The sequence below is a fragment of the Rhinatrema bivittatum genome, chromosome 1, assembly GCF_901001135.1.
Source record: "Rhinatrema bivittatum chromosome 1, aRhiBiv1.1, whole genome shotgun sequence".
NCBI lineage: Eukaryota > Metazoa > Chordata > Amphibia > Gymnophiona > Rhinatrematidae > Rhinatrema > Rhinatrema bivittatum.
This window is the reverse complement of record NC_042615.1, coordinates 764,271,253-764,293,900: the sequence shown is the minus strand read 5'-3', so window position 1 is coordinate 764,293,900 and position 22,648 is coordinate 764,271,253. Positions and strand designations below refer to the sequence as shown.

Here is a 22,648-nt window from a genome sequence, read left to right as displayed (position 1 = left end):
ACCAGCCACAGGACCTTGGGTTGTAGGTCGGGGTACAGACTTGACTCGAGTCTCTCCCTGAAGTGGTCTTCTGGGACTCTTGACCTCTTGAATCTTGTCGCGAAGTCGGCGATCAATCCTTGCTGCCAACTTCATCAGTTCTGCTAAGGTTTCAGGCATCTCATGAGCCACCAGTTCATCTTTCAACCGGGAGTTCAGACCTTCAAAGAAGAGGGTTTTCAGGCACCTAGGGACCCAATGTAATTCAGAAGCCAACGTCTTGAATTCATTGGCAAAGTCTGGTAAAGGTTTATTACCTTGTTTTAGATGAACCAAAGTTGATTCTGCTGTCAACTACCGGGCAAAGTCTTCGAATACTGATTTGAACAGTTCAAGAAACCCAGCAAGATCATTCAGGATAGGGTCATTGCAGTCCCACAGCAGTGAGGCCCAAGCCAGCGCTCTTCCATCTAGATACGAAAGGATATAGGTGGTCTTGGCATACGCTGTAGGAAAATGGTTAGGTTGCAGAGAAAAGTGCATGCAACATTGATTGATAAATCCTCTACATTTCCAAATTTCATCCGTGAAGCATATTGGAGCAGATAGAGGCACTGCAGTCTTGACCGTCACTTCTGGCAGTGTAACTTCTTTGCCTGCAGTAGTTGGTGTATTCATCTGCGCGTGTAACTGGTTAAAGGCAACAGTCAAGTTGTCCAACGAATTCTGTTGTTCGGAGATTCATTAGACCAAGCCCGGAATGGCATGCAAAGCGGTGAGCTGACCATGGAGTTAGCAATCTGTTATCATTTTGAGGTGTTGGAGTGGATTCTTGGTTACTGCAGTGATGGCCACTCCCACGGGGAGGAGCCCCGTGAGGAACCGCAGTACTAGGCTAGACTCTATACACGCAGACACAGAGAATTTGTATTTATTATATAGCTTGGTGGTACCGCCCAGGGAGCAGCAGCAGTGAGGTAACCCAGTAGAAGTAGTCCAGAGGTCCTCAGCAGAGTAGACCAGTCCCACACTCGAGTAGATGGTAGGCAGCACAGGGTAGTAGAAGAGAGTAGAGATGTGAATCGTGTCCTCGATCGTCTTAACGATCGATTTCGGCTGGGAGGGGGAGGGAATCGTATTGTTGCCATTTGGGTGTGTAAAGTATCGTGAAAATCGTTAAAATCGTGAGCCGGCACACTAAAACCCCCTAAAACCCACCCCCGACCCTTTAAATTAAATCCCCCACCCTCCCGAACCCCCCCCAAATGCCTTAAATTACCTGGGGGTCCAGCGGCACACTAAAACCCACCCCGACTCTTTAAATTAAATCCCCCACCCTCCCGAACCCCCCCCCCAATGCCTTAAATTACCTGGGGGTCCGTAGCCTTAAATTACCTCCGTAGCGGCGGTCCGTAGCTAAATCGGGGGAAGGCAGAGAGCAGGAAAAGCGGCACACTAAATCGTGTAGTCTTCAGCCGGCGCCATTTTGCAAAATGGCCGCCGCAAAATGGCGGCGGCCATAGACCAAAACGATTCGACGCAGGAGGTCGTTCCGGACCCCCGCTGGACCCCCAGGAACTTTTGGCCAGCTTGGGGGGGCCTCCTGACCCCCACAAGACTTGCCAAAAGTCCAGCGGGGGTCCGGAACGACCTCCTGCATCGAATCGTTTTGGTCTATGGCCGCCGCCATTTTGCGGCGGCCATTTTGCAAAATGGCGCCGGCTGAAGACTACACGATTTAGTGTGCCGCTTTTCCTGCTTTCTGCCTTCCCCCGATTTAGCTACGGCATTTTGCAAAATGGCGCCGGCTGAAGACTACACGATTTAGTGTGCCGCTTTTCCTGCTCTCCCCCTTCCCCCGATTTAGCTACGGACCGCCGCTACGGAGGTAATTTAAGGCTACGGACCCCCAGGTAATTTAAGGCATTGGGGGGTGGGTTCGGGAGGGTGGGGGATTTAATTTAAAGGGTCGGGGTGGGTTTTAGGGGGTTTTAGTGTGCCGTGTTTTAGTGTGCCGCTGGACCCCCAGGTAATTTAAGGCATTTGGGGGGGGGGTTCGGGAGGGTGGGGGATTTAATTTAAAGGGTCGGGGGTGGGTTTTAGGGTGTTTTAGTGTGCCGGTTTTCCTGCCCTCCCCCTTCCCCCGATTTACGATTTTTTGACGATAAATCGGGGGAATTGGTATTGTATCGTGGCCCTAACGATTTTTGACGATTTAAAATATATCGGACAATATTTTAAATCGTCAAAAAATGATTCACATCCCTAGAAGAGAGTCCCAGATGCAGACTCCGAGCGCTGAAGCTGAAGGTGAGACAGACTGATAAGGTTAGTTACTCACTGAAGTAGATAGCTGTATTGATGAAGATCCTGGCAGGCAGAAGTAGATCAGTAAGGCACCAGAGTAGAAAGAGCAGGCCCTCGAGGAGCGAGTACCTGAAATCCCAGTTAGGCACCTGTAAGAGAGCATAAGGGCCCCTGAGGAATGGGTAACCAGGTTAGCGATGAAATACCCCGAATGGCAGAGAGCGAGCTTCCCGCGACAGCTAGGAAGCGGCAGAGCAGCTTAGACCAAGGCATTCCAATCCTTGCTAACTCAGTTAGCAAACAAAGGGCAGGCTAAATACCTCAGAGGGGACGCCCTGAGATTCCCGCCATGATGTGAATAAGGATGTGGGTGGCGTGCATGTGCGCATCCTAGGAGGCCCTCAGGAAAATCATAGTGAACACCATCACCATTGCCGTTCTGGGGACGCTGGAGAGAGCGGCATGAAGACGCGGCAGCAGCCATCTTCTCAAAGCTTGAGGAGAGAGAAGGAAGAAAGGTGAGGCTCAGAGGTTAGGAAGAAAGGTGAGGTACAGAGGTTGGGCACTGCTCGCGGCCCGCAAAATTTCCACTCCTCTTTGCCACCGCTTGCAGCCCCATATGGCTCACACACAGTGGCGCACCAAGGGTCTCTTGGCGCCCGGGGGCCAATGCATGTGTGTGCCTCTCCAGCATCCCCCCCTTAATCCTTCTTGTACTAATGCTTAAGGTCACAGAAAATCAGTGGCGTCTCTAGACAGAATTTTTTTTGGGGAGAGACAAAATGACATTTCTTCATCACACCCACCACTCCTGCTTTAAAATTGGTTTTAAAAAATAAAGTGTTAATAAAAATGTCCAAAGGGTCTTCTGCATAATTTTAAAAAGCTGGCCATTTTCACACTTCTAGTAAAACTACTATAAAATTATTTGATAGCCTCATGCAACTAAGTAAACCGGAGTGAAGGCCAACACCAATACTTCAGTATATAAAAAACTTACAAATAAATAAATAAATAAATAAATAAATAAATAAACTAATTCTATATGACCATGAGAGTGAAGTCTGGAATATATAGGAAGGGACAGAATGTCAATATAAATCCTGCCCCTCCAGTTCTGTAACTCTGTGCATCCACTGAAATTCCTCTAAACAATGGAGCTTGGATGTTTCCCTTACAGCTCATCTTACTAAAAGATATTTTCAAATTCTGGTGTCACCTCACAGTAACAGCAGCATAAACACCTTCCACTGCCAGACACATTGTGAACTAACACAAAACCCCACAAAAAAGACACTCAAAATCTATACTGCAATCCCATTGTAACATAACTGTAATAACACCAAGGACTCAAATAACAATGACCCTACCTGTGAAAAAGCAAGGGTAAATATTACACTGAATCCTAGAATACCAATATACCACCTATTGAGGAAACAAAACAAGCTCGATTGCTATAGATACCTATACAGACACTATATGCTAGCAGAATCTCTCATCATGGTCATACACAGAGACAGACCCTCACCAAATACAGAATACAAAATAAAGGAGCACAAATTAGACAAAAACTGAAATGGAAACCCCAACAATGGAAAAACAGAACCACCATTCCTCATAAAACAAATAAAATCAAGAAACATAAAGCATCAGTTATAATAGTAAAACCATACTAATAAAATAATATTTTAAAACTACTGTAGTGATAAATAGAATTTCTATTAATTAAAATCATATACATTTTTTACAATTTCCCAAACACCAATAAAATATTTCAAAATATAGCAAATAACACCCAATAATTAAAACTAACAAGGATTTTAAAAAGCCCCTGCTGTCCATACGTGGGAGCTCTTGATTTCCAGTAACACTGATATTGTTGAGGATTAGGTTATCCTCTCTCTCTCACACATACACTGTCACATACATACACATTCATGCTCTTATACCCACCATAACCTCTCACTCTCACTCTCACAGACACTGACACAATCTCAGGCTCTAAGATACTCCCCCTCCACACAACCCCCGCACACAAACTCTTACTCCCCTGGATTTTCTCATACACACTCATGCGCTCACACTCACTGGCTCCCTTACATATACATAATCACACACACCCAGGCAAGCTCCCAGTCATTCTCACACACACATACTGATCCCCAGGCAGGCTCCCATTCATTTTCACACCACTCCGTCACCATCCCCCAGGCATGCACACATTCATTCTCACACATACAGACCCCCAGACAGGCACCAATTCATTCTCACACACACATACACCACGCAAAGGCAGGCACCTATTCTCACACATACAAGCCCCAGGAAGACACCCATTTATTCTCAGACACAGACACACCCTCAGGCAGGCACCCATTCATACACATGCACACACTAAAGGCAGAATCCCTCTCTTTCTTTTGCCAGCAACCTCAGAGCCTCCCTCATTCCTCTGCTGCCACTGTCACTGCTGCTGCGAGGCTATTGGGAGGTGCTGATTGCTGCTACTGGTACTGAAGCCCATTCTGCTGCCTCCTCTGTGCAGGCCCCGTGGGTTTCCACTTCCTTCTTGCTGATCTCGTACATTGTGAGATCCACATAGAGAAAGTGCTACTCTTGCACATTCCCAAAGATTACATGTGCCGTTTTTTTTTTTACCTTTGCTCTCTGATCTTAGTTTTCTAATCGGTTGGTCACAGGCTTTTTGTTCCACCTTCCCTTTCTTATTTTTTTGCCAATTCCTTTCATATTGTCTTTTTTTCTATTTCTTTTCTCTCATCTATCTTCTTCCCTTAAACACACAGTCAGGTTCTCATTCTCACATGCTTTCTCTCTCTCACACACACCACACAGGCCCTCACTCTCACATGCTCTCTCTCATACAATCATTCATATACACAGTCTCTCTCTTGCACTTGCTGTCTGACTCTCACACACACAGGCTCTCTCTCACTCCCTCATGCTGTCTTGCTCAAGCACAGGCTCTCACTGTCACATGCTGTCTCTCATACAATCATTCATATACACAGTCTCTCTCTTGCACTTGCTGTCTGACTCTCACACACACAGGCTCTCTCTCGCTCCCACATGCTGTCTTGCTCAAGCACAGGCTCTCACTGTCACATGCTGTCTCTCTCACACACACAGAGGCTCTCACATGCTGTCTCTGCAAACATTCAGGTCCTCACTCCCACACAGTCTCTCAACTCACTCTCACACACAATCTCTCAACGCATCTCATTCACGCACACATACACACTCTACAGGCCCTCAGCCTCTCTCTCACCTCTGGGCCTCCTCTTCACAGGTCACTGCAGGATGGGCTATGCAGCAGCCCTGATCTTCTCGGGCCGCCCGCAATGTGGGATCTGCGGCAGTGGCCCTGCTACCGGACCTCTTCCTCTTCTCAACCCGCTGTGACTTGGGATTCACGGTGGCCCATAAGTGCTGCTCCTCTTCTGCACATGGCTGATGCTCCTCCTCCTTCTTGCCCGCGCGGCTCCGGCAATGTTTTTTTCCGGGGCCGCTCAGGCAGGAAGGAGGAGGAGCACCTGCAGGTTTGGACATGACCTTTTTCAACGGGCCGTGGTGACATGAGCTCCACCACGGCCCTGCCGATCTTCCTGCCGTGTTCACTGCTCAGCCGCCAGTGGGATGAGGTCCACCGGCGGCCGCATTGGCTCCCCCTGACCTCCACTCGGTATACCACTGTTCGGTGCCCCCTAATTCTTGGCACCCTAGGCCCGGGCCTAGTTCGCCTAGTGCTTCCACCGGCCCTGACAATTAAATGAAGCATTTTATAAGAGAAATAACACCCTCCAGGCCGTGTACATTACAACCCTAAGCAATTTATTGGGCAGACTGGATGGACCATTTTAGTCTTTATTTGCTGTCATACATTATGTTAATATATTACATGCATGGAATCACATCCCACAAGCACCATGCACTTTTTGCTAGACTGTACAATCTAATACAAAGCAAGAGATTACCTGAACTGCCAGTCTGTAGTTCCTCTGAACAAGTTCAGCATTGGTCTTAGCTCCATAAGCGATAGCACTGTGCACTTTAAGAACACAAAGGTGCCCTGGACTGAACACTGGGACCAGCCCATACATCACTTTGCTTCGAAATGCTTTCCGATGGACCCCTTCGCCAAAGTGCAACTCCTCGGTAATGATCCTTCCATGCAAGAGGCCACCAAAATAGCTATCACAAATGAAGTCTTCTCTAAACAAGAGCTGATTGAATTCAATCTCTTCTCCACCTAAAATCACATAAAGGTAAATCAATTTTAGACAAGAGTACATAGCAAAAGATTAAAAGAGTCTGGGGATGGCCACAAGGCCAAAACCTCTGTTGCATAGTCACAGTAACTATCGCAGCATGGGAAAAACAGATGTTTAATTTTTTATAATCTAAAATATACCTTTCCAAAATGTGGCCATGTCTTCCATTAATAAAAGCATGTTCAAAGAAATGCATCTGTAATGGAATTAGCCCACTTACAATTTAATTTAGAGTTATATCAAGGTACTACATTTTTAGCATCTGTTGAAATGCAAAAAAACACTCTCAAACCTATTTGAAGTAATGGCTGTAAATTGAATATTTGTGGGAAGGAACTTTGAAAAATTGTAAAAATACAAGATAGGTGAGTCTGATTTATCAGCAGATGGTCTTATAGGCAAGGAAGGTCAATCCTAAAGCTTCAGTCAACTATTGTAGATTGCATAATAGAGGAAAATGATTGAGTGTGCAAGGCAGCTCATAGTCTCACTGTATTCACTGGCCTGCCCATAGAGGCCCATGGGCAGATACCACTTTTTAGTGCTTGGTATGTCAGTAAAAAAAAATGGTGGAAGATACATGGAGCAGCCTTCCAGTAGAGGAAAGGGACATTATCAGAATTCAAGTTCATAGGATAAGCACAAAGAATCCTTAATGGTAGAAGAACATGTGTAAAGCTGGAAATCCCATAGTTTGTGGTGTTCCAGCAGATAGGGAAAACGGAAATCGGATGCTTTTATCTGCTGTTAGTTTCCATGAGGACAACATTCAGAGCCGCTCAACCAGATAAGTTAGGACTTATCTGGCTTAGTAGCAGCAGCTGAATATCTGGCCTCGCTGAATGGCCTCCACTTAGCCGTATAACTTAGCTTCCACTTAGCCGTATAGTTAGCCAGCTAAGTGGCAGTTGGGGTGAGAGCATTCTGAAGAGGAGACGACTTAGCAGGATAAGATATCAGGCTAAGTCTGGCTGGCCCATAGGGCTTCCCTAAAGTTAGCCAGATACATTTGTATGGCTGAATATATTGACTAACAAGTAAATTTTAAAAGGTGCGCGAGCTCCCATAAACGCGCATATTGAGCAAGCAAAATATACTCAATTTTATATTGTATGTGCAAGTACTCGCATACCATTTAAAATATCCCTACTGCATGCATGTGTTGGAGCCTTTACGTGCATACGCACAAGGAGAGAGAGAGAGTCTATCTGACATTATATATATATATTCCACTGAAGAAGGGCATTTTTAACTCAGGGTAGGTTTTTTTTTTGTTTTTTTTTTTTTTGGGGGGGGGGGCAGTGTTTCAAGAGTCTACAGATCCTTGGCCCTAGGCAGACCAGTGTATCACCACCCCCTCAAAAACCCACCCTGAGTTGAAAGTGCTTCTCTTACAGTGGGAAATATATATATATATATAGAGAGAGAGAGTGTGTCAGATTTTCTGTCTGACTGTCTCCCTCCCTCCCTCCTCCCCCCCCCCCCCCCCCCAGTGTTCAAAATCCTCTGGCCCAAAATCTCCAGACTTGTGCCTTATCAGAGCCAGTAGTAAAATTACACAGGTAACATTGCAAAAATCAGGGGTTGTGTGCACTCTTCTTTAAAATTTGTGTTGCTTGCATGCAGCCCACATTCATGTATATTGGGCTGTTTTTGCACATGCAACGCTTTTAAATTCTACCTGTAAGTTAGCTGGATAAGTTTATCCAGCTAAATAGCCAAGACACACAGTGGCTGAATATGGAATTTCATATTTCTTATGTTACATGTAAGTTGATGTAGATAGCAGTCATAAATTATCCTTATGTAAGTACATATTGCAAATACAGAGACAGGTTCTCAAAGAGCCTTGCCATGTCTGCAGGAGGGGCAGAATAAGTGACTGTGGGTTAGGTGTCCAAGAATAAGAGTTATGAGGCTGAGGGCTGGGAGTCTCAGACTAGCTGGAGGCTGACTAGCATGACTATCTTGTCAAACACCCAGAATTCCCTGCGTAGTCCAGCCTTCCCCAAAGAGATCTGTATGGTTACCACTGACTGAGGAGTTTTGGAAGGTGTTCTTTTTCAGGAAAGTGATAGCTTGTATGTAATTGTTCCCTATTAGTTGGGAAATTAAGATATTTACCCTTGCTTATTGTGCTGATATACTGTATATATCCTGTGTTTTGTTTAATAATTGTTCACAAGATGCTATGAGCGTGGACCCTTGGACTGAGTTCGAGTTGGCGCAACCTGCAGGATGGAAACCTTCAGGTCTTCACTGGTGGCGTCAGACAAGGCAGAGGTCCAAAAGGAGCTTCTCATATACCAGCCCACATTCCCCTTAGATTGGGCCCTCGAGTTCCAGGGCTGGTAGGTTTTAGATGGGGTCCTCTGCTGATGAAAAGAAGATCTATGGGTGATGTCAGGCATGCAGCAGAAGTCAAAGGCAGGCTCGAGTCAGGGCAGGCGGTGTTCAAGAGAAGTCCAGTAAACAAGCCGAGGTCAATATCAGGAAGGCGGGACAGATAGGCAGGGCAGGAAGATGAGAAATGACACATGAGGCAAGGCACACAGAAGAACTGAAGACTGACCACAGGAGCTGATGGATGAGACAAAGACCACAGAAATCAAAGAATAAGACATTGGAACTGAAGACCAAAGTCTAGGAACTAAAAAACAACTGAAAACCAAGATCAGGAACTGGGAAATGCTGAGAGGACACTGAGGCAACTCATACAACAGAGACTCTAGGTGAACTGTTACTGAGGCATCCAGGTTCACCCCTGGCTTTTTCCCACCCCGGGCACTTTTAAGAAGAGGGATGTCGGGCACACGTCTGAGAGGAGCTGAGTGCAAGTGGCAACGGCATGCCACTGTGATGACCGTCGCCGGTGCCTTGTTGAACCGCAGCGTCCTGCTGCCCCAGGGGGGAGAGCGGCCTAGCGGTGTCAGGAACTAGTGATAGGGGCTCAGGCCTGATGCTGAGTGTGGCAGTCCAGTGGGGATCCACAACCCACCAAACGCAACAGTACCCCCTTCTTTAGCCCCCTCCATGAGGCTCGGGGTTTCTTATGATGGTGTGCATGGAAGTCCCTTAATAGGTTGCGATCCAGGATATTGGAGGCTGGCTCCCACGAGTTCTCCTCTGGGCCATATCCCTTCCAAGAAAGGAGCTATTCCATCTTTTTACCTCAACTTCATAAATGGGGTCCCCATCGCTGATTATTTCTTACGGCTCTGGGGTTGCTCTAGAGGACCAAGTATCAGTGGCTTCAGCAACAACACATGGAAAACGTTATGTATTTTCAACTTTGGTGGTAACTTCAGTTGATACGTCATGTGTACAACTTGCCATAATATTGAGAATGGATCAATGTAATGGGGTGCCAGGTGCATGGAAGGCACTCTCAGGCATTTAGCCACACTTTCTTGCTCATCCTAAATTGAGGAGCTGGCTTCCTGTGGGAATCAGCAGTTCTTTTGGCCCTGTCAGCGGCCTTTTTGATAAGGGTGTTGATCTGTATCCACAGCTCTTGAAGTTCTCGAACAGACAGCTGGCCCGCTGGAGAGCGCATTGTCACAAGGAGTGGCAGAAGTGGTAGATGCTGCTTCCCTTAGACCAATTGGAATGGTGATGATCAGGTTGCAGCATTGGAATGGGTATTGTGTGAGAGATCAGCCCAGGGTAGGAGCGTGGCCCAATTGTCCTAGCGTTCATTGACATAGGCCCAAAGAAAGGTTTTAGGCATGCAATTTGTATTCTTTTTGGCCATTTCTTTGGGGATGATACACTCAGTGAAATCTAACATAATGCCAAATTTTTTACAAAGTGATTACCAGTATTTTGCAGTGAATTGCACCCCTCAGTCTTACAAGATTTGCTTTGGCAAGCTGTGGAATTGAAATAAATGGGAGCACAAAGAATTGGGCTAATTCTGGAGCTGAAGGGAGGCCTGGAAATGGCACAAAGTGAGCCAGCTTTGAGAAACGATCTACGACCACCCACATCACGGTGGCGCCATTTGAGATGGGAAGGTCGACGATGAAATCTGTAGACAAGTGGTCTAGAGTTCCCTAGGGTCTGGAAACCCTGTAACAGCCTCCAGGGTCAGCAATGCATTGTTTTTTGTGGTCACAGGTAGGGTACAAATTAATGAGGGCCTTGACATCTTGCTTCAACTGAGGCCACCAGTTGTATTGCTGATGCAGTGCAAGGGTTCAAGCCCGACCAGGGTGATCTGCGACACGAGAGTCATGGACCCATTTCAATATCTTTTCATGTAGTCGGGAAGGTATGACCATCTTCCCTGGAGGGACAATCATGGATGTGGAGTCAATTATTTGCCTGGGAGACTCTAGGATGTCCTTGGTCTAAAGGAGCATGAAAGAGAGTCGGCCCATAGGTATTTGAGAGCTGGACGATACCACAGTTTGAAGTCAAAGCGAGCAAAAAACAGGGATCAGTGAGCATGTCGTGTGTTTTACTGCTGGGTGTGATGAAGGTGTTAGATGTTTTTGTGATCCACTGATCCCTATATGTAGTGATACAGTGTTGAGCTCCCTTGAGTAGATGACACCACATTTCAAGGGGTCATTTAAGATAAGAGTTCTTTTTCACCAATACCATAGTTGTTCTCCACAGGGGAACATTTCTTTGAAAAGAACAAATAGGGGTGAAGGACTCCTTTAGGTGAGTGTTGATTTAAACTGCACCTTCACCCAGTTGGAGGCATCTACTTCAAGGATGAATGGATACATGAGATCTGGATGATAGAGGCAAGGTTTTTTTTTTCAAGAAAGCATCCTTGAGTTCCCAGAATGTTCCTATGGCTTTAGTCCTTAGATTGGCAACCTTTTGGGTGAGGACTGTATGGGGTGATGCAACAGAAGAATAATTTGGGATAAATTGGCACATCTGTGCAGTACTCGGATGGCCTTTATCTTCTTGGGATCCATATAAAATCCATCCTGTCAGACGATGTATCCCAAGAAGGGCAGTTTTTCTTTTTCAAATAAGCATTTTTCAAATTTGGCGAACAAATTGTTTTCTTGCAAGCATTGTAGGACAGTACATATGTGCTGACAATGGGTGCTAAGATCTCAAGAGAAGATGAGTATGTCCTCTAGGTACACAAATACATAGATGTAAAGCAGGTCTTAAAATTTTCATTAGCCATTTTTTGGAAGATTGTGGGTGCATTTCACAGGCCTAAGAGCATAATTAAATACTCACAATGCCCATCACATGTATTAAAAGCAGTTTTCCACTCATCGTCACTTTAATCAGAACCAAGTTGTAAGCTCCCCTGAGGACCAATTTGGTGAAGCTCCTTGCGCTTTGGAGGCAGTCAAAGAGTTCCGTAATTAGAAGTAAGGGGTAATGGTTCTTTTTTGTAATGGTGTTTAACCCACGATAATTGATATATGACCTAAGCGAGCCATTCTTCTTGGCCATGAAGAAGAACCAGGCTCCCATAAGTTAAAAAGAAGGCAGATAAAGCCCCACTCCAAATTTTCCCAAATGTAGTCTGACATTGCTCAGGTCTCAGAGAGAGACAAGGGATAGACCCTTCCTCGAGGGGGTTTGGTGTCTGGAAGGAGCTGAGTCCCATAGTTGTAGGATTGATGGGGTGGTAGAGTGTCCACTTTCTTCTTTGAAAACAAGTCTTCAAAGTTTGCATATTGAGAAGGGAGACCTGGAAGTGTCATAGCCATGGTCAGATGACACAGAGGCCCACATGCTCCAGACATGTTCTTGGCACTGTTGACCAAATCGGGTGAGCTGTAGGCTATCCCAGTCAATTTGAGAACCATGATCCTGGAGCCAGTTTAATCCCAACACAATAGGGTAGATGTTTCTGGTAATAACATAGAAATCTATCTGTCCTTGATGAAGAAGACTGATCTCTAAAGACAGTTGTCTGGCCAGGAAGAGGATCTCAATAGATGGATGAGATTATTAAAGGTGATGCCCTAAGGACAGTGTAAATTAGTAGTTCATCCATGAGCTGCTTCATAATTCAGTTCTCTCTGGATCCTGAGTCCACTAGAGTTTGGGTTGGAAAGCTTAAGGGACCTAATTTTAAGGTCACCAGGAGCAGTAGTTGGGGAGCAGGTGTGGTAAAGCCTAGTATCATCTCCTCATTGGTCCCTAGCTCTGGAGTTTCCTGGATTCAGCGGGCATTGGTCTAGTTGGTGGCCTTTGCCTGCACAATACTGGTACAAGCCTAATTGCCTGTGGAAAAGTCTCTCCTCAGGTGCTAAGCACTGTGGCTGACCTGCATGGGTTGTTCGGATGTAGTGGCAGTGGGAGGAGTAAGAGCTGGATATGACACTGGGCACTGGAACAGGATGTCAATGTAATGGCATTATGAGTTGGAAGAAGGGTCCAACAGAAGAAAATAGGATAATGCATAAACGTTGGCAAGTTAAATGTAAGACATTGATAAGACAGGCTAAGAGAGAATTTGAAAAGAAGTTGGCCGTAGAGGCAAAAACTCACAGTAAAAACTTTTAAAAATATATCAGAAGCAGAAAGCCTGTGAGGGAGTCATTTGGACCGTTAGATGATCGAGGAGTTAAAGGGGCACTTAGAGAAGATAAGGCCATCGCGGAAAGATTAAATGATTTCTTTTCTTCGGTGTTTACTGAAGAGGATGTTGGGGAGGTACCCGTACTGGAGAAGGTTTTCATGAGTAATGATTCAGATGGACTGAACCAAATCACGGTGCACCTAGAAGATGTGGTAGACCTGATTGACAAACTTAAGAGTAGTAAATCACCTGGACCGGATGGTATACACCTCAGAGTTCTGAAGGAACTAAAAAATGAAATTTCATACCTATTAGTAAAAATGTGTAACCTGTCATTAAAATCATCCATTGTACCTGAAGACTGAAGGATAGCTAATGTAACCCCCATATTTAAAAAGGGCTCCAGGGATGAACCGGGAAACTACAGACCAGTTAGCCTGACTTCAGTGCCAGGAAAAATAGTGGAAAGTATTCTAAACATCAAAATCACAGAACATATAGAAAGACATAGTTTAATGGAACAAAGTCAGCATGGCTTTACCCAAGGCAAGTCTTGCCTCACAAATCTGCTTCACTTTTTTGAAGGAATTAATAAACATGTGGATAAAGGTGAACCGGTAGATGTAGTGTACTTGGATTTTCAGAAGGCATTTGACAAATTTCCTCATGAGAGGCTTCTAGGAAAAATAAAAAGTCATGGGATAGGTGGTGATGTCCTTTCATGGATTACAAACTGGCTAAAAGACAGGAAACAGAGAGTAGGATTAAATGGACAATTTTCTCAGTGGAAGGGTGTGGGCAATGGAGTACCTCAGGGATCTGTATTGGGACCCTTATTTTTCAATATATTTATAAATGATCTGGAAAGAAATACGACAAGTGAGGTAATCAAATTTGCAGATGATACAAAATTGTTCAGAGAAGTTAAATCACAAGCAGATTGTGATAAATTGCAGGAAGATCTTGTGAGGCTGGAAAATTGGGCATCAAAATGACAGATGAAATTTAATGTGGACAAGGGCAAGGTGATGCATATAGGGAAAAATAACCCATGCTATAGTTACACAATGTTAGGTTCCATATTAGGTGCTACTACCCAAGAAAGAGATCTAGGCATCATAGTGGATAACACATTGAAATAGTCGGTTCAGTGTGCTATGGCAGTCAAAAAAGCAAACAGAATGTTGGAAATTATTAGAAAGGGAATGGTGAATAAAATGGAAAATGTCATAATACCTCTGTATCGCTCCATGGTGAGACTGCATCTTGAATACTGTGTACAATTCTGATCGCCGCATCTCAAAAAAGATATAATTGTGATGGAGAAGGTACAGAGAAGGTCGACCTAAATGTCAACCTAAACAGTGTTGCCTGTTATGTGAAGTGCATATAGAACTGGTTCAGGAAATCATGGCAATGCTTGGGGTCCCCAGTGTACCACAGAAGTTCTGGCAGCTGCGGTATGGGGTTAGCTAGGTGCCGTGGGTAATGGTGGTGCAAGTGGAAAAGGCAGCAGTGCTGCAAAAGCTGCGGCTGCATCCAGCCGTGTGGAGATGTGTTCCATGGATGCTGTCAGAACCTCCAGAAACTTCTGCTGTTCCTGTAACTTGTGTACCAGGCCTGGAATGGCTTGCAAGGCTATAACATCCTCCAGGTCCAAGGCCTTCCCAATCTGTTGTGGATGTGGACTTTAGACTGAGATGGAGTTGGCACTACCTGCAGTTCCCCACCATCGGCTGGCGGAGTTGGGCAAGACAAAGGCTCAACTGGAGTGTCACCTATACCAGCCCATGTTTCCCTTAGGTTGAACCCTCACTTGCTGGGGTCAGCAGGTCTTAGGTGGGGGCCTCTGCTGAGACATCAGGCATGCAGGAGAAGTTGAAATCAGGCTTGGATCAGGGCAGGTGCATTCAAGAAAAGTCCAGTAGTCAGGCAGTGTTCAGTGGCAGGCAGCATTCAAAAGAAGTCCAGTAAGCAAGCCGAGGTCAATATTGGGTATCCGTCCAAAAGAAGGCAGGGTGGATAGGCAGGGCAGGAAGATGAGGAATGACACAGGAGGCAAGGCACACAAAACATCAGAAGAACTGAATACTGACCACTGGAGCTAACAGACAAGACAAAGACCACAGGAACCGAAGAATAAGACACTGGAACTGAAGACTAGATGAAGACTAGGAACTGATGACCAAAACATGACAAGGACCTGAAGACCAGCCAAATTCCCCATACAATCACTCCAGTCACTCCCTCTCTCACCAGTTGCCTCCATACCCATCAGGGAAATTAAAGGTCTGCATATCCCAAAATGCCAGGGCCCTTTTCCTAAAATACCAAGGGATTGGCAAATTCAAATTATGCATTTGCATTACATACTTTTGCTTTTACTGTCTAGAACTTGATGTTATTATTATATCACTTTAGCTAACAAACTGCTCCCCAATTGATACTTTTTAACTTATCAGTAATATTTTCAGTTAGCACGCAATAAGTCCATTTAATGCATGCTAACACAAAATACTATTTTTTATGAAATGTTGTCATTTTTTTCTTTCATTTCGTGATGCTCCCAAAACAAGACAAAGTAGACAATTTTGTTGCAATTGTCTATTTCATTTAAAACAAATGCACATTCCTAGTAAATATTACTACTCTTTTCGTAAGTATCGGGGGTAACTGCATGAAACCTGGATGTGTCCTAAACGGCGCAGTAGATATTACCATAAGAAGCTTGCTGGGCAGACTGGATGAGCCTTTTGGTCCTTTTCTCCCATCATTACTATGTTAGCATGTTATAATGTATAAGCGTTTGGTTTTATGCATATATTATACAGAGAATATAGCTTTTCATAGTTTCACATAAGCTGTAGTCAGCATTATGTTCTTTTTTTTTTTTGTGTGATCCAGACTACAAGGCTAAAACCCCAATTGTTCCACCCACTACAGGGTCTGAGGCTGGGGATTTGGATCCAAGGCTGGAGGCCCAAAGCTAACCACTGGCTGGGGATCCAAGGTTGGATGTCTGAGGTTGGCTATGGGCTGGGAGGGTATGAGGCTAGGAGCTAGGAAGATGAGGCTCACTGGTGGGTCCAAGGCTGAATGGGGGCAGGTGGGGGTGGGTCATCTGAGGCTGGCTGATTGACTGACTATGGGAGGGGGTTGAGGCTAAAGATTGGTTGGCTTTCCGGGGTTGACTGGCAAGTAGGGTTGGGGGATGGCTGACAAGGAAAAATAACTTGCAGGCTAATGAAGTAGGCTGGGTGGCTGATGTGGAAGAAAGTTTTAGTTGAGAACAGGCTAGCTAGGGTGGTAAGGCTAGTTGTTTGTGGAGAATGATTGATAAAGGATAGGCTTGTCAGGGGTAAGGAGTGTGAATAGAGTAGGAACAACTTTCTCTCTTCCTCAATCAGGATGTATCCTCCCTTCCTTTTCCCCATCTCAGATTCTCCCTCTTCTCCCTTCTACTCTTCTCCCCCAACTGTCATCCCTGGGCTTTCTTCTCTCTCTCGCCTATCCTCTCCTCCCCTCCCTAGTCTTTACTCCCCCCTCCACATCCTTGTTTCTCTGGTGGGGTGGGGACAGAAAAGAACGAGGGAGGATGAGGTACACTGCTATGCATGGGGAAAGAGAGAGGGTGGGGATACTGGTGCTGGAGTAGGGGGATCAAAGTACTATAGGGGTGGGGTGGGAGGTATTATTTTGCAGCCACTGAGCCTCCATTGTTGTTCTTGTGGGTGTTGGGGATGAGTTATTTAACAAAAGACCCCTCATTCTCCATAATAACAATGACAGGGACTTGACAGCCCAAACATTACACCCCCACAACTCTCCATAAGAGGGAGGAAATGTTATTCTGTTTCTAAATTTTCACTCTTGCACTGCATATAGTGTGATGGCCTTCTTGGGATTTCCATTTCAGTTTTTGTCTGCACACTTGTAATTTGTGAATCTACTTTTGGGGTCTGCCGGATACTTATGACTCAGATTGGCCACTGTTGGAGACAGGATGGTGGGCTTGATGGAATTTGGTTTGACCCAACGTGACATTTCTTATGTCTTACATGGTCAACTATTCTGATTTTGGTGAAGGACTGTCTGTGTTCTAAAACTGTGATTGAGATGAGGTATTCTGATAGTGTATAGAGGTATTCATCAGTCTTGTTCATTTTCCCAATAGTAGATATATTGGTATTTTAGGGGCTGGCATAATATTTACAATGCTGCCTTTACATAGGTAAGGTTATTGCTGTTGGCGTCCTCTGAGTTAGTGCAGCTATAATATGGCAGGTTTGCAATACAAGTGCTGTTTCGGGGTTTGGTTTTTTTTGTCTGTTTTTTGCTACATTTTGTTGGATTTTACATTATGCCTGGGAGAAGCTGGGGATGGTGTTGGGAGAAGATCTTGGATGATTTGCTTGGGCCTCCCTCAAGTAATTCCACTGCCCTTCGAATCATGAAAATCTACATTGGACATATTAAATGTTAAAAGGACAAGATTAATTGAGCATCACAGTTGTAAGCAAACAAGTAAAATTCAGGCTTCGATGGTGCAACACTGTATCCAATCTCATCATAATTTTGAAGATTTAATATGGAGAATTATTGAGCAAATACCTTATTTACAATGGGAGGAGGGTTGGGTTGATCATATTGATCAGTTAAATGTTAGGGAACAGTACTGGCTTTTCACATTGCAGACAGTTGAACCTGAAGGGATGATTGAATTAATCCATTGATTGCTATGAGGATTTGTAGAACCAGCTTTATTGACTCTTATTTTCAGAGTGATTGTGGATTAGGTGAATTCATAGATATACACGATTGTTAAAATGGCTACTGTATATGCAAGAATGTGAGATCAGGGAACTTACACAACTAAACCTCCCCTGAAGCAGAGATATCTTTGAAATTCTGAAGAGAGTTGGGAATTTGTAATGAGAGAAGTCATGAATTATCTTGTGATATTTTAACTGCATGTGAAACATTTCTTAAAAGAGGAAGATTATTTTAAAGAGACCCATGATTATAAGAGTGAACCACATTTTGTATAGTGTGATTCCATGTAAGAAGGCCTCCACATAATACTCAATACTGTTTTGAGTACTAGCCTCACCATGCAAACAGAGAGTTATTATAGGGTATTTTTTCTACTAGCAGTGATTTTTTTTTACAAGTATGGTTTTATTTCTCTTGCCAGTGTGTTTTGACTAGATTGTAAGCACTAATGAGCAGGGGCTCTCTTTGATATGTATCTGTATTGCACTATGTACTCTATATATAGGAGCACTATGGAAATAAGTAGTAGTAGTAGTAGTAGTAGTAGTAGTAGGGGCACATGGAAAATACTCATTTTTATAAACCTAAAGGCGACTTTCAAGAGAAGTATGAAAGGAACTTATATTGAAGTATAACCAGGGCAGAAAAAAGCATAAAGTTTGCCCTAAGTGAAAGTCATCCTTTAGTACTAATTAAGTGTAGCCAGCTTTTCCATTGCTAATTTACATATTTACAGACATTGAATGGACTCTGCATTAGCACTTAATCCAAGCTGAAGAGCGGTATATTGACATCGAGTTATTAACCTTCTGAATATGATGTGCTAAGTGCTCTTTTCACTAATAATAAGGTTGAAAATGCACTAAACATGGTTTAGCAGTTCAACTTTGATTAACATTTGTACAGCAATGCTTTCTTACATGGAATATTTACAGACTCCATTTAGAAGTATCTTCCATTAGTCTGCTTAAAAACAAGTTTAACCCTTTTCATGGAAGGGTCATTTTCCTTCCGAGCACACAAAAGGAATTTATAAATTGGGGCTGTCTTCCCTCCTCCTTGTGACCCCCGGGGGTGAGTCCTTGCTGGAGGTGGGGGTGGGGAGGGAACTACTTTATTAGATATGATTTTTAGTAATACATTTAGGTTTTATATTGATGTACATTTTTTTACTATGTTGTGAACCGTTATGATGGTCTGTCTCAGTGACAGTATACAAAACCTAATAAATAAATAACTCATATTTCTGGCTCAGATGGTGAAGTGGTGTCCTTTATCAGTGTGTAGCTTGTTTCCTGAAACAGTGATGTGATGGTGCTTGGCTGGAACAGATGAAACAGGACACAGGTCTGGGTGCTCAAATAAAAAGGTTTACTGATTTCTTCAAAAGTAATCAATGTTCATGTGAAATAAAGACATTTACAGATGAGTGTCCTTTTCTCTCTGTGTAGGTGCCAGTGACTCCGGATCCTGGATGATTCTTGACTTTCCTGACCTGAGAGTTTCTGTGTCCCAGACTCCGGGGAAACCCTATGCTGTGAGGGAAATCCCCTTAGAGGTTGAAACAGTCCTACCTGATTTCCAGTAGACTTTAGACAAGTACCTAGCTAGGGATGTGCAGAAGGAAAAAATTCATTTTGATTCTTATTCGTTTCGCCAGGATCCAAATTTGTTGCATTCATTTTACTGGGAAAAATCCTGATTCGTTTGATTCGTTTTCCATTAAAGTCAATGGGGGAAGTATTTGCAGCCTATTTTTGGCTGCAGAATTGGGGTTTTCTTATCAATTCTGATGAAACTTCTGGGGAGCAATCATCAGAATGAGAAAAGAGCTCCAAGGTACTAAGACTGTGGCAAAGGGGCACCAAAGTGGTATGAATAGCCTAAGGCACTTTAAAGGGACAAAGGGTTACCAGGAGTGGCAAGAGTGCTTTAACAGAGGTGCAAAGCAGCAGCGAGAGTGTTAAAAACACACCACAGCTTCAAAAGAGAGCACCGATAACAGATGCATGAACCCTCGAAGGCAGCACGACAGGCAAAGTGGCAAGGCAAGTGGCATCAACATCCTACAGCACAATGAAGGGGGAACATAGCAAGCAGAAAGACTAGCACCAACACACTGAGGAACCATGATAGTGGCAAGAACACCACAAGGCGTTGAGTGAGTCATCTGGTGTATGGCAGCAAGGCAGAGTGGCAGAAAGTTGATAGGGGCAAGACAGGCTGGCAGAGCAGAGGTAGTCTGGTCCCTGTGGTTTTGAAAGGGGCTAGACAGGCTGGCAGAGCTGAGGTAGTCAGGTCACTGTGGTTTTGATAGAGGCAACACAGGCTGGCAGGGCAGAGGTAGCCAGGTCACTGTGGTGTTGATAGGGGAAAGACAAGGAGGCAAGACAAGACGAGACTCAGCATGCGGCACAACTGTCAACAGGGGCATACTGTCCACCCGACCCATCTTGAAACACGGACCAAGGAGTCTAACATGCATGCTAGGACCTGAAACATGATGAACTATGCCTGGGTGGGGTGGAGCGTTGCTGCTGTGCACCGGGCTGGTGCAAGGGTATTAGACATCCTAGGCAAACCTTACAGCCTGGCGCCCTACCCACCTCCCCATACACAATTTTAAATTATGCATTTAACACATATTTTACATGAAAAGTGACAATCTGAGGTAAAATTAATATATACGTAATTGTGATAATTTCATGCACCGTCGCGATGCCAACAAGAAAACTTTGCATCTTGGAATTCATATGGCATCATACCTATTGTGATATATTTTGGCATGGTCCTCCCGTATCAACACAGTACTATCTGCCAACACTCAAAGAATAACAACCCTACCTATGAAAAAGAATACCACAAATATTACACCAGAATCTAAAATATCAATACACCTCCTACTATAGATCCCTACAGAGAAACCATATGCTAAAAGAATGCTTCATCTCAGTCTTTGCATGCAGAGCACAAACCCTCACCAAATACAGAATAAAGCCACATAAAGTATAAATAGAAATGTGCAGACAAAAACTGAACTGTAAAATGCATCACGTCAGACTCTATACAGTGTAACAATGGAAAAACAAAAATTTCACCATTCCTCATGAAACAAATCAATAAAATCAAGATATATAAATCATTAATCATAATTATAAAATCATGCAAATAAAATAATTTCAAAACAGCTGCTGAATAGAAATGTGCATTCTTTTATCACGAACTAGGCAATTTCAATGAAATTGCCTAATTTGTCCTGGTTTGGGGACCCAACCCCAAAACGGATTTTCCCCAATATTCGGGGAAAATTTGTTTTTCAGGTTAGTTCGGGGGGGGGGGGGGGGGGGCACATTTTTTTAAAAAAACAAAACACCCCAACCCTTCAATTTTACTTTATTACTACTGCCCACCATCCTGATCCCTCCCCAAGATTTACTAAAAGCCCTGGTGGTCCAGCGGGGTCCCGCGAGTGATGTCTCCCTCTCAGGCCATCGGGCCTGCCAGGAATAAAAATGGCACCGGTGGCCCTTTGCCCTTACCATGTGACAGGGGCTACTGGTGCCATTAGTCAGCCCCTGTCACATGGAAGGAGCAATGGATGGCCTGCACCATTTTGTAAGATGGTGCCGGCCGTCCATTGCTCCTACCAAATGACAGGGGCCGATCAATGGCACTGGTAGTCCCTGTCACATCGTAAGGGCAAAGGGCATGGCGCCATTTTGATTTGTGGCAGGCCCGACGGCCCAAGAGGGAGACATCGCTCGCAGGACCCCGCTGGACCACCAGGGCTTTTAGTAAGTCTTGGGGAGGGATTGGGGTGGTGGTGGTGGTGGTGGGGGGGGGGGGTTGTAATAAAGTAAAATTGAAGGGTTGGGGTGGTTTTTTTCTGATTCAGGTTTTTTTTTTTTTATTTGTTTTTCCCAATCTGTATGGCCGAAAAACAACCTGCGGGAAAACAAAATTTTCCCACGAAGCGCCCGAACCGAAACCCGACCCGACATGGAAAAATGAAGCTCATCTCTACTGATGAATAGAATATCCAATAATTAAAGACTCATGCAAATTTTGAAAGCTTTATCAAACACCAATAAAAATATTTCAAACAGCAGACGCATCACATACTACCCAATATTTAAAATGGTAGTCAATCGAGAAAAATGAACTTAAAAAGCCACCTTTACTTACCCTCTCCAGCAGTTCTCCTACTCCTTTCCCTTGCAGGCCACACCAGAAGCAGCAGTAGCTGCTGAAGCTGTCCTCACTGTCCTCTTCCTTAAGGACCACAACCAGTCTCTTCTGTCTCTCTCACACACACACACACCAGACACACCCTCAGGACCAGATTCTATATCTCGCATACCAATCATCTCCCTAACCAGTCTCTCTCTCTCACACACACAGACATATACACCAGTCATCTCCCTGATCAGTCTTTTTCACACATACACATGTCACCTCTCTGGCCAGTCTCTCTCAATCACACAATGCTCTCACTCTCTCTTACTTACACACAGACTTTCAATCACACACACATGCTCTCTTTATTTCACTTACACACAAGCTCTCAATCACACACATGTTCTATCTCACTTACAAACAAGCTCAATCACACACATGCCCTCTCTCACAGCCACATGCCAGCCAAAAACATGCTCCAGATCTCTCTCATACACACACACACATTTACACACACAAGCACCCTCCCTGACTCACATATACACCACACACATACAGAAGCACCCTCTCTATCTCACATACATGAAGCATCTTCCCTGTCTCACACACA

General features: G+C 44.4%; 1 protein-coding gene across 1 annotated transcript in view; it reads right to left on the bottom strand.

Moving 5' to 3' along the window:
- ALPK2 (alpha kinase 2) overlaps positions 1–22,648 on the bottom strand; it is a 311,543-nt gene that overhangs the window by 109,816 nt on the left and 179,079 nt on the right. Inside the window, exon 9 of the mRNA XM_029579517.1 lies at positions 6,279–6,553. Coding sequence (XP_029435377.1) covers positions 6,279–6,553 — 275 coding nt within the window. The remainder of the gene's footprint in view (positions 1–6,278; positions 6,554–22,648) is intronic.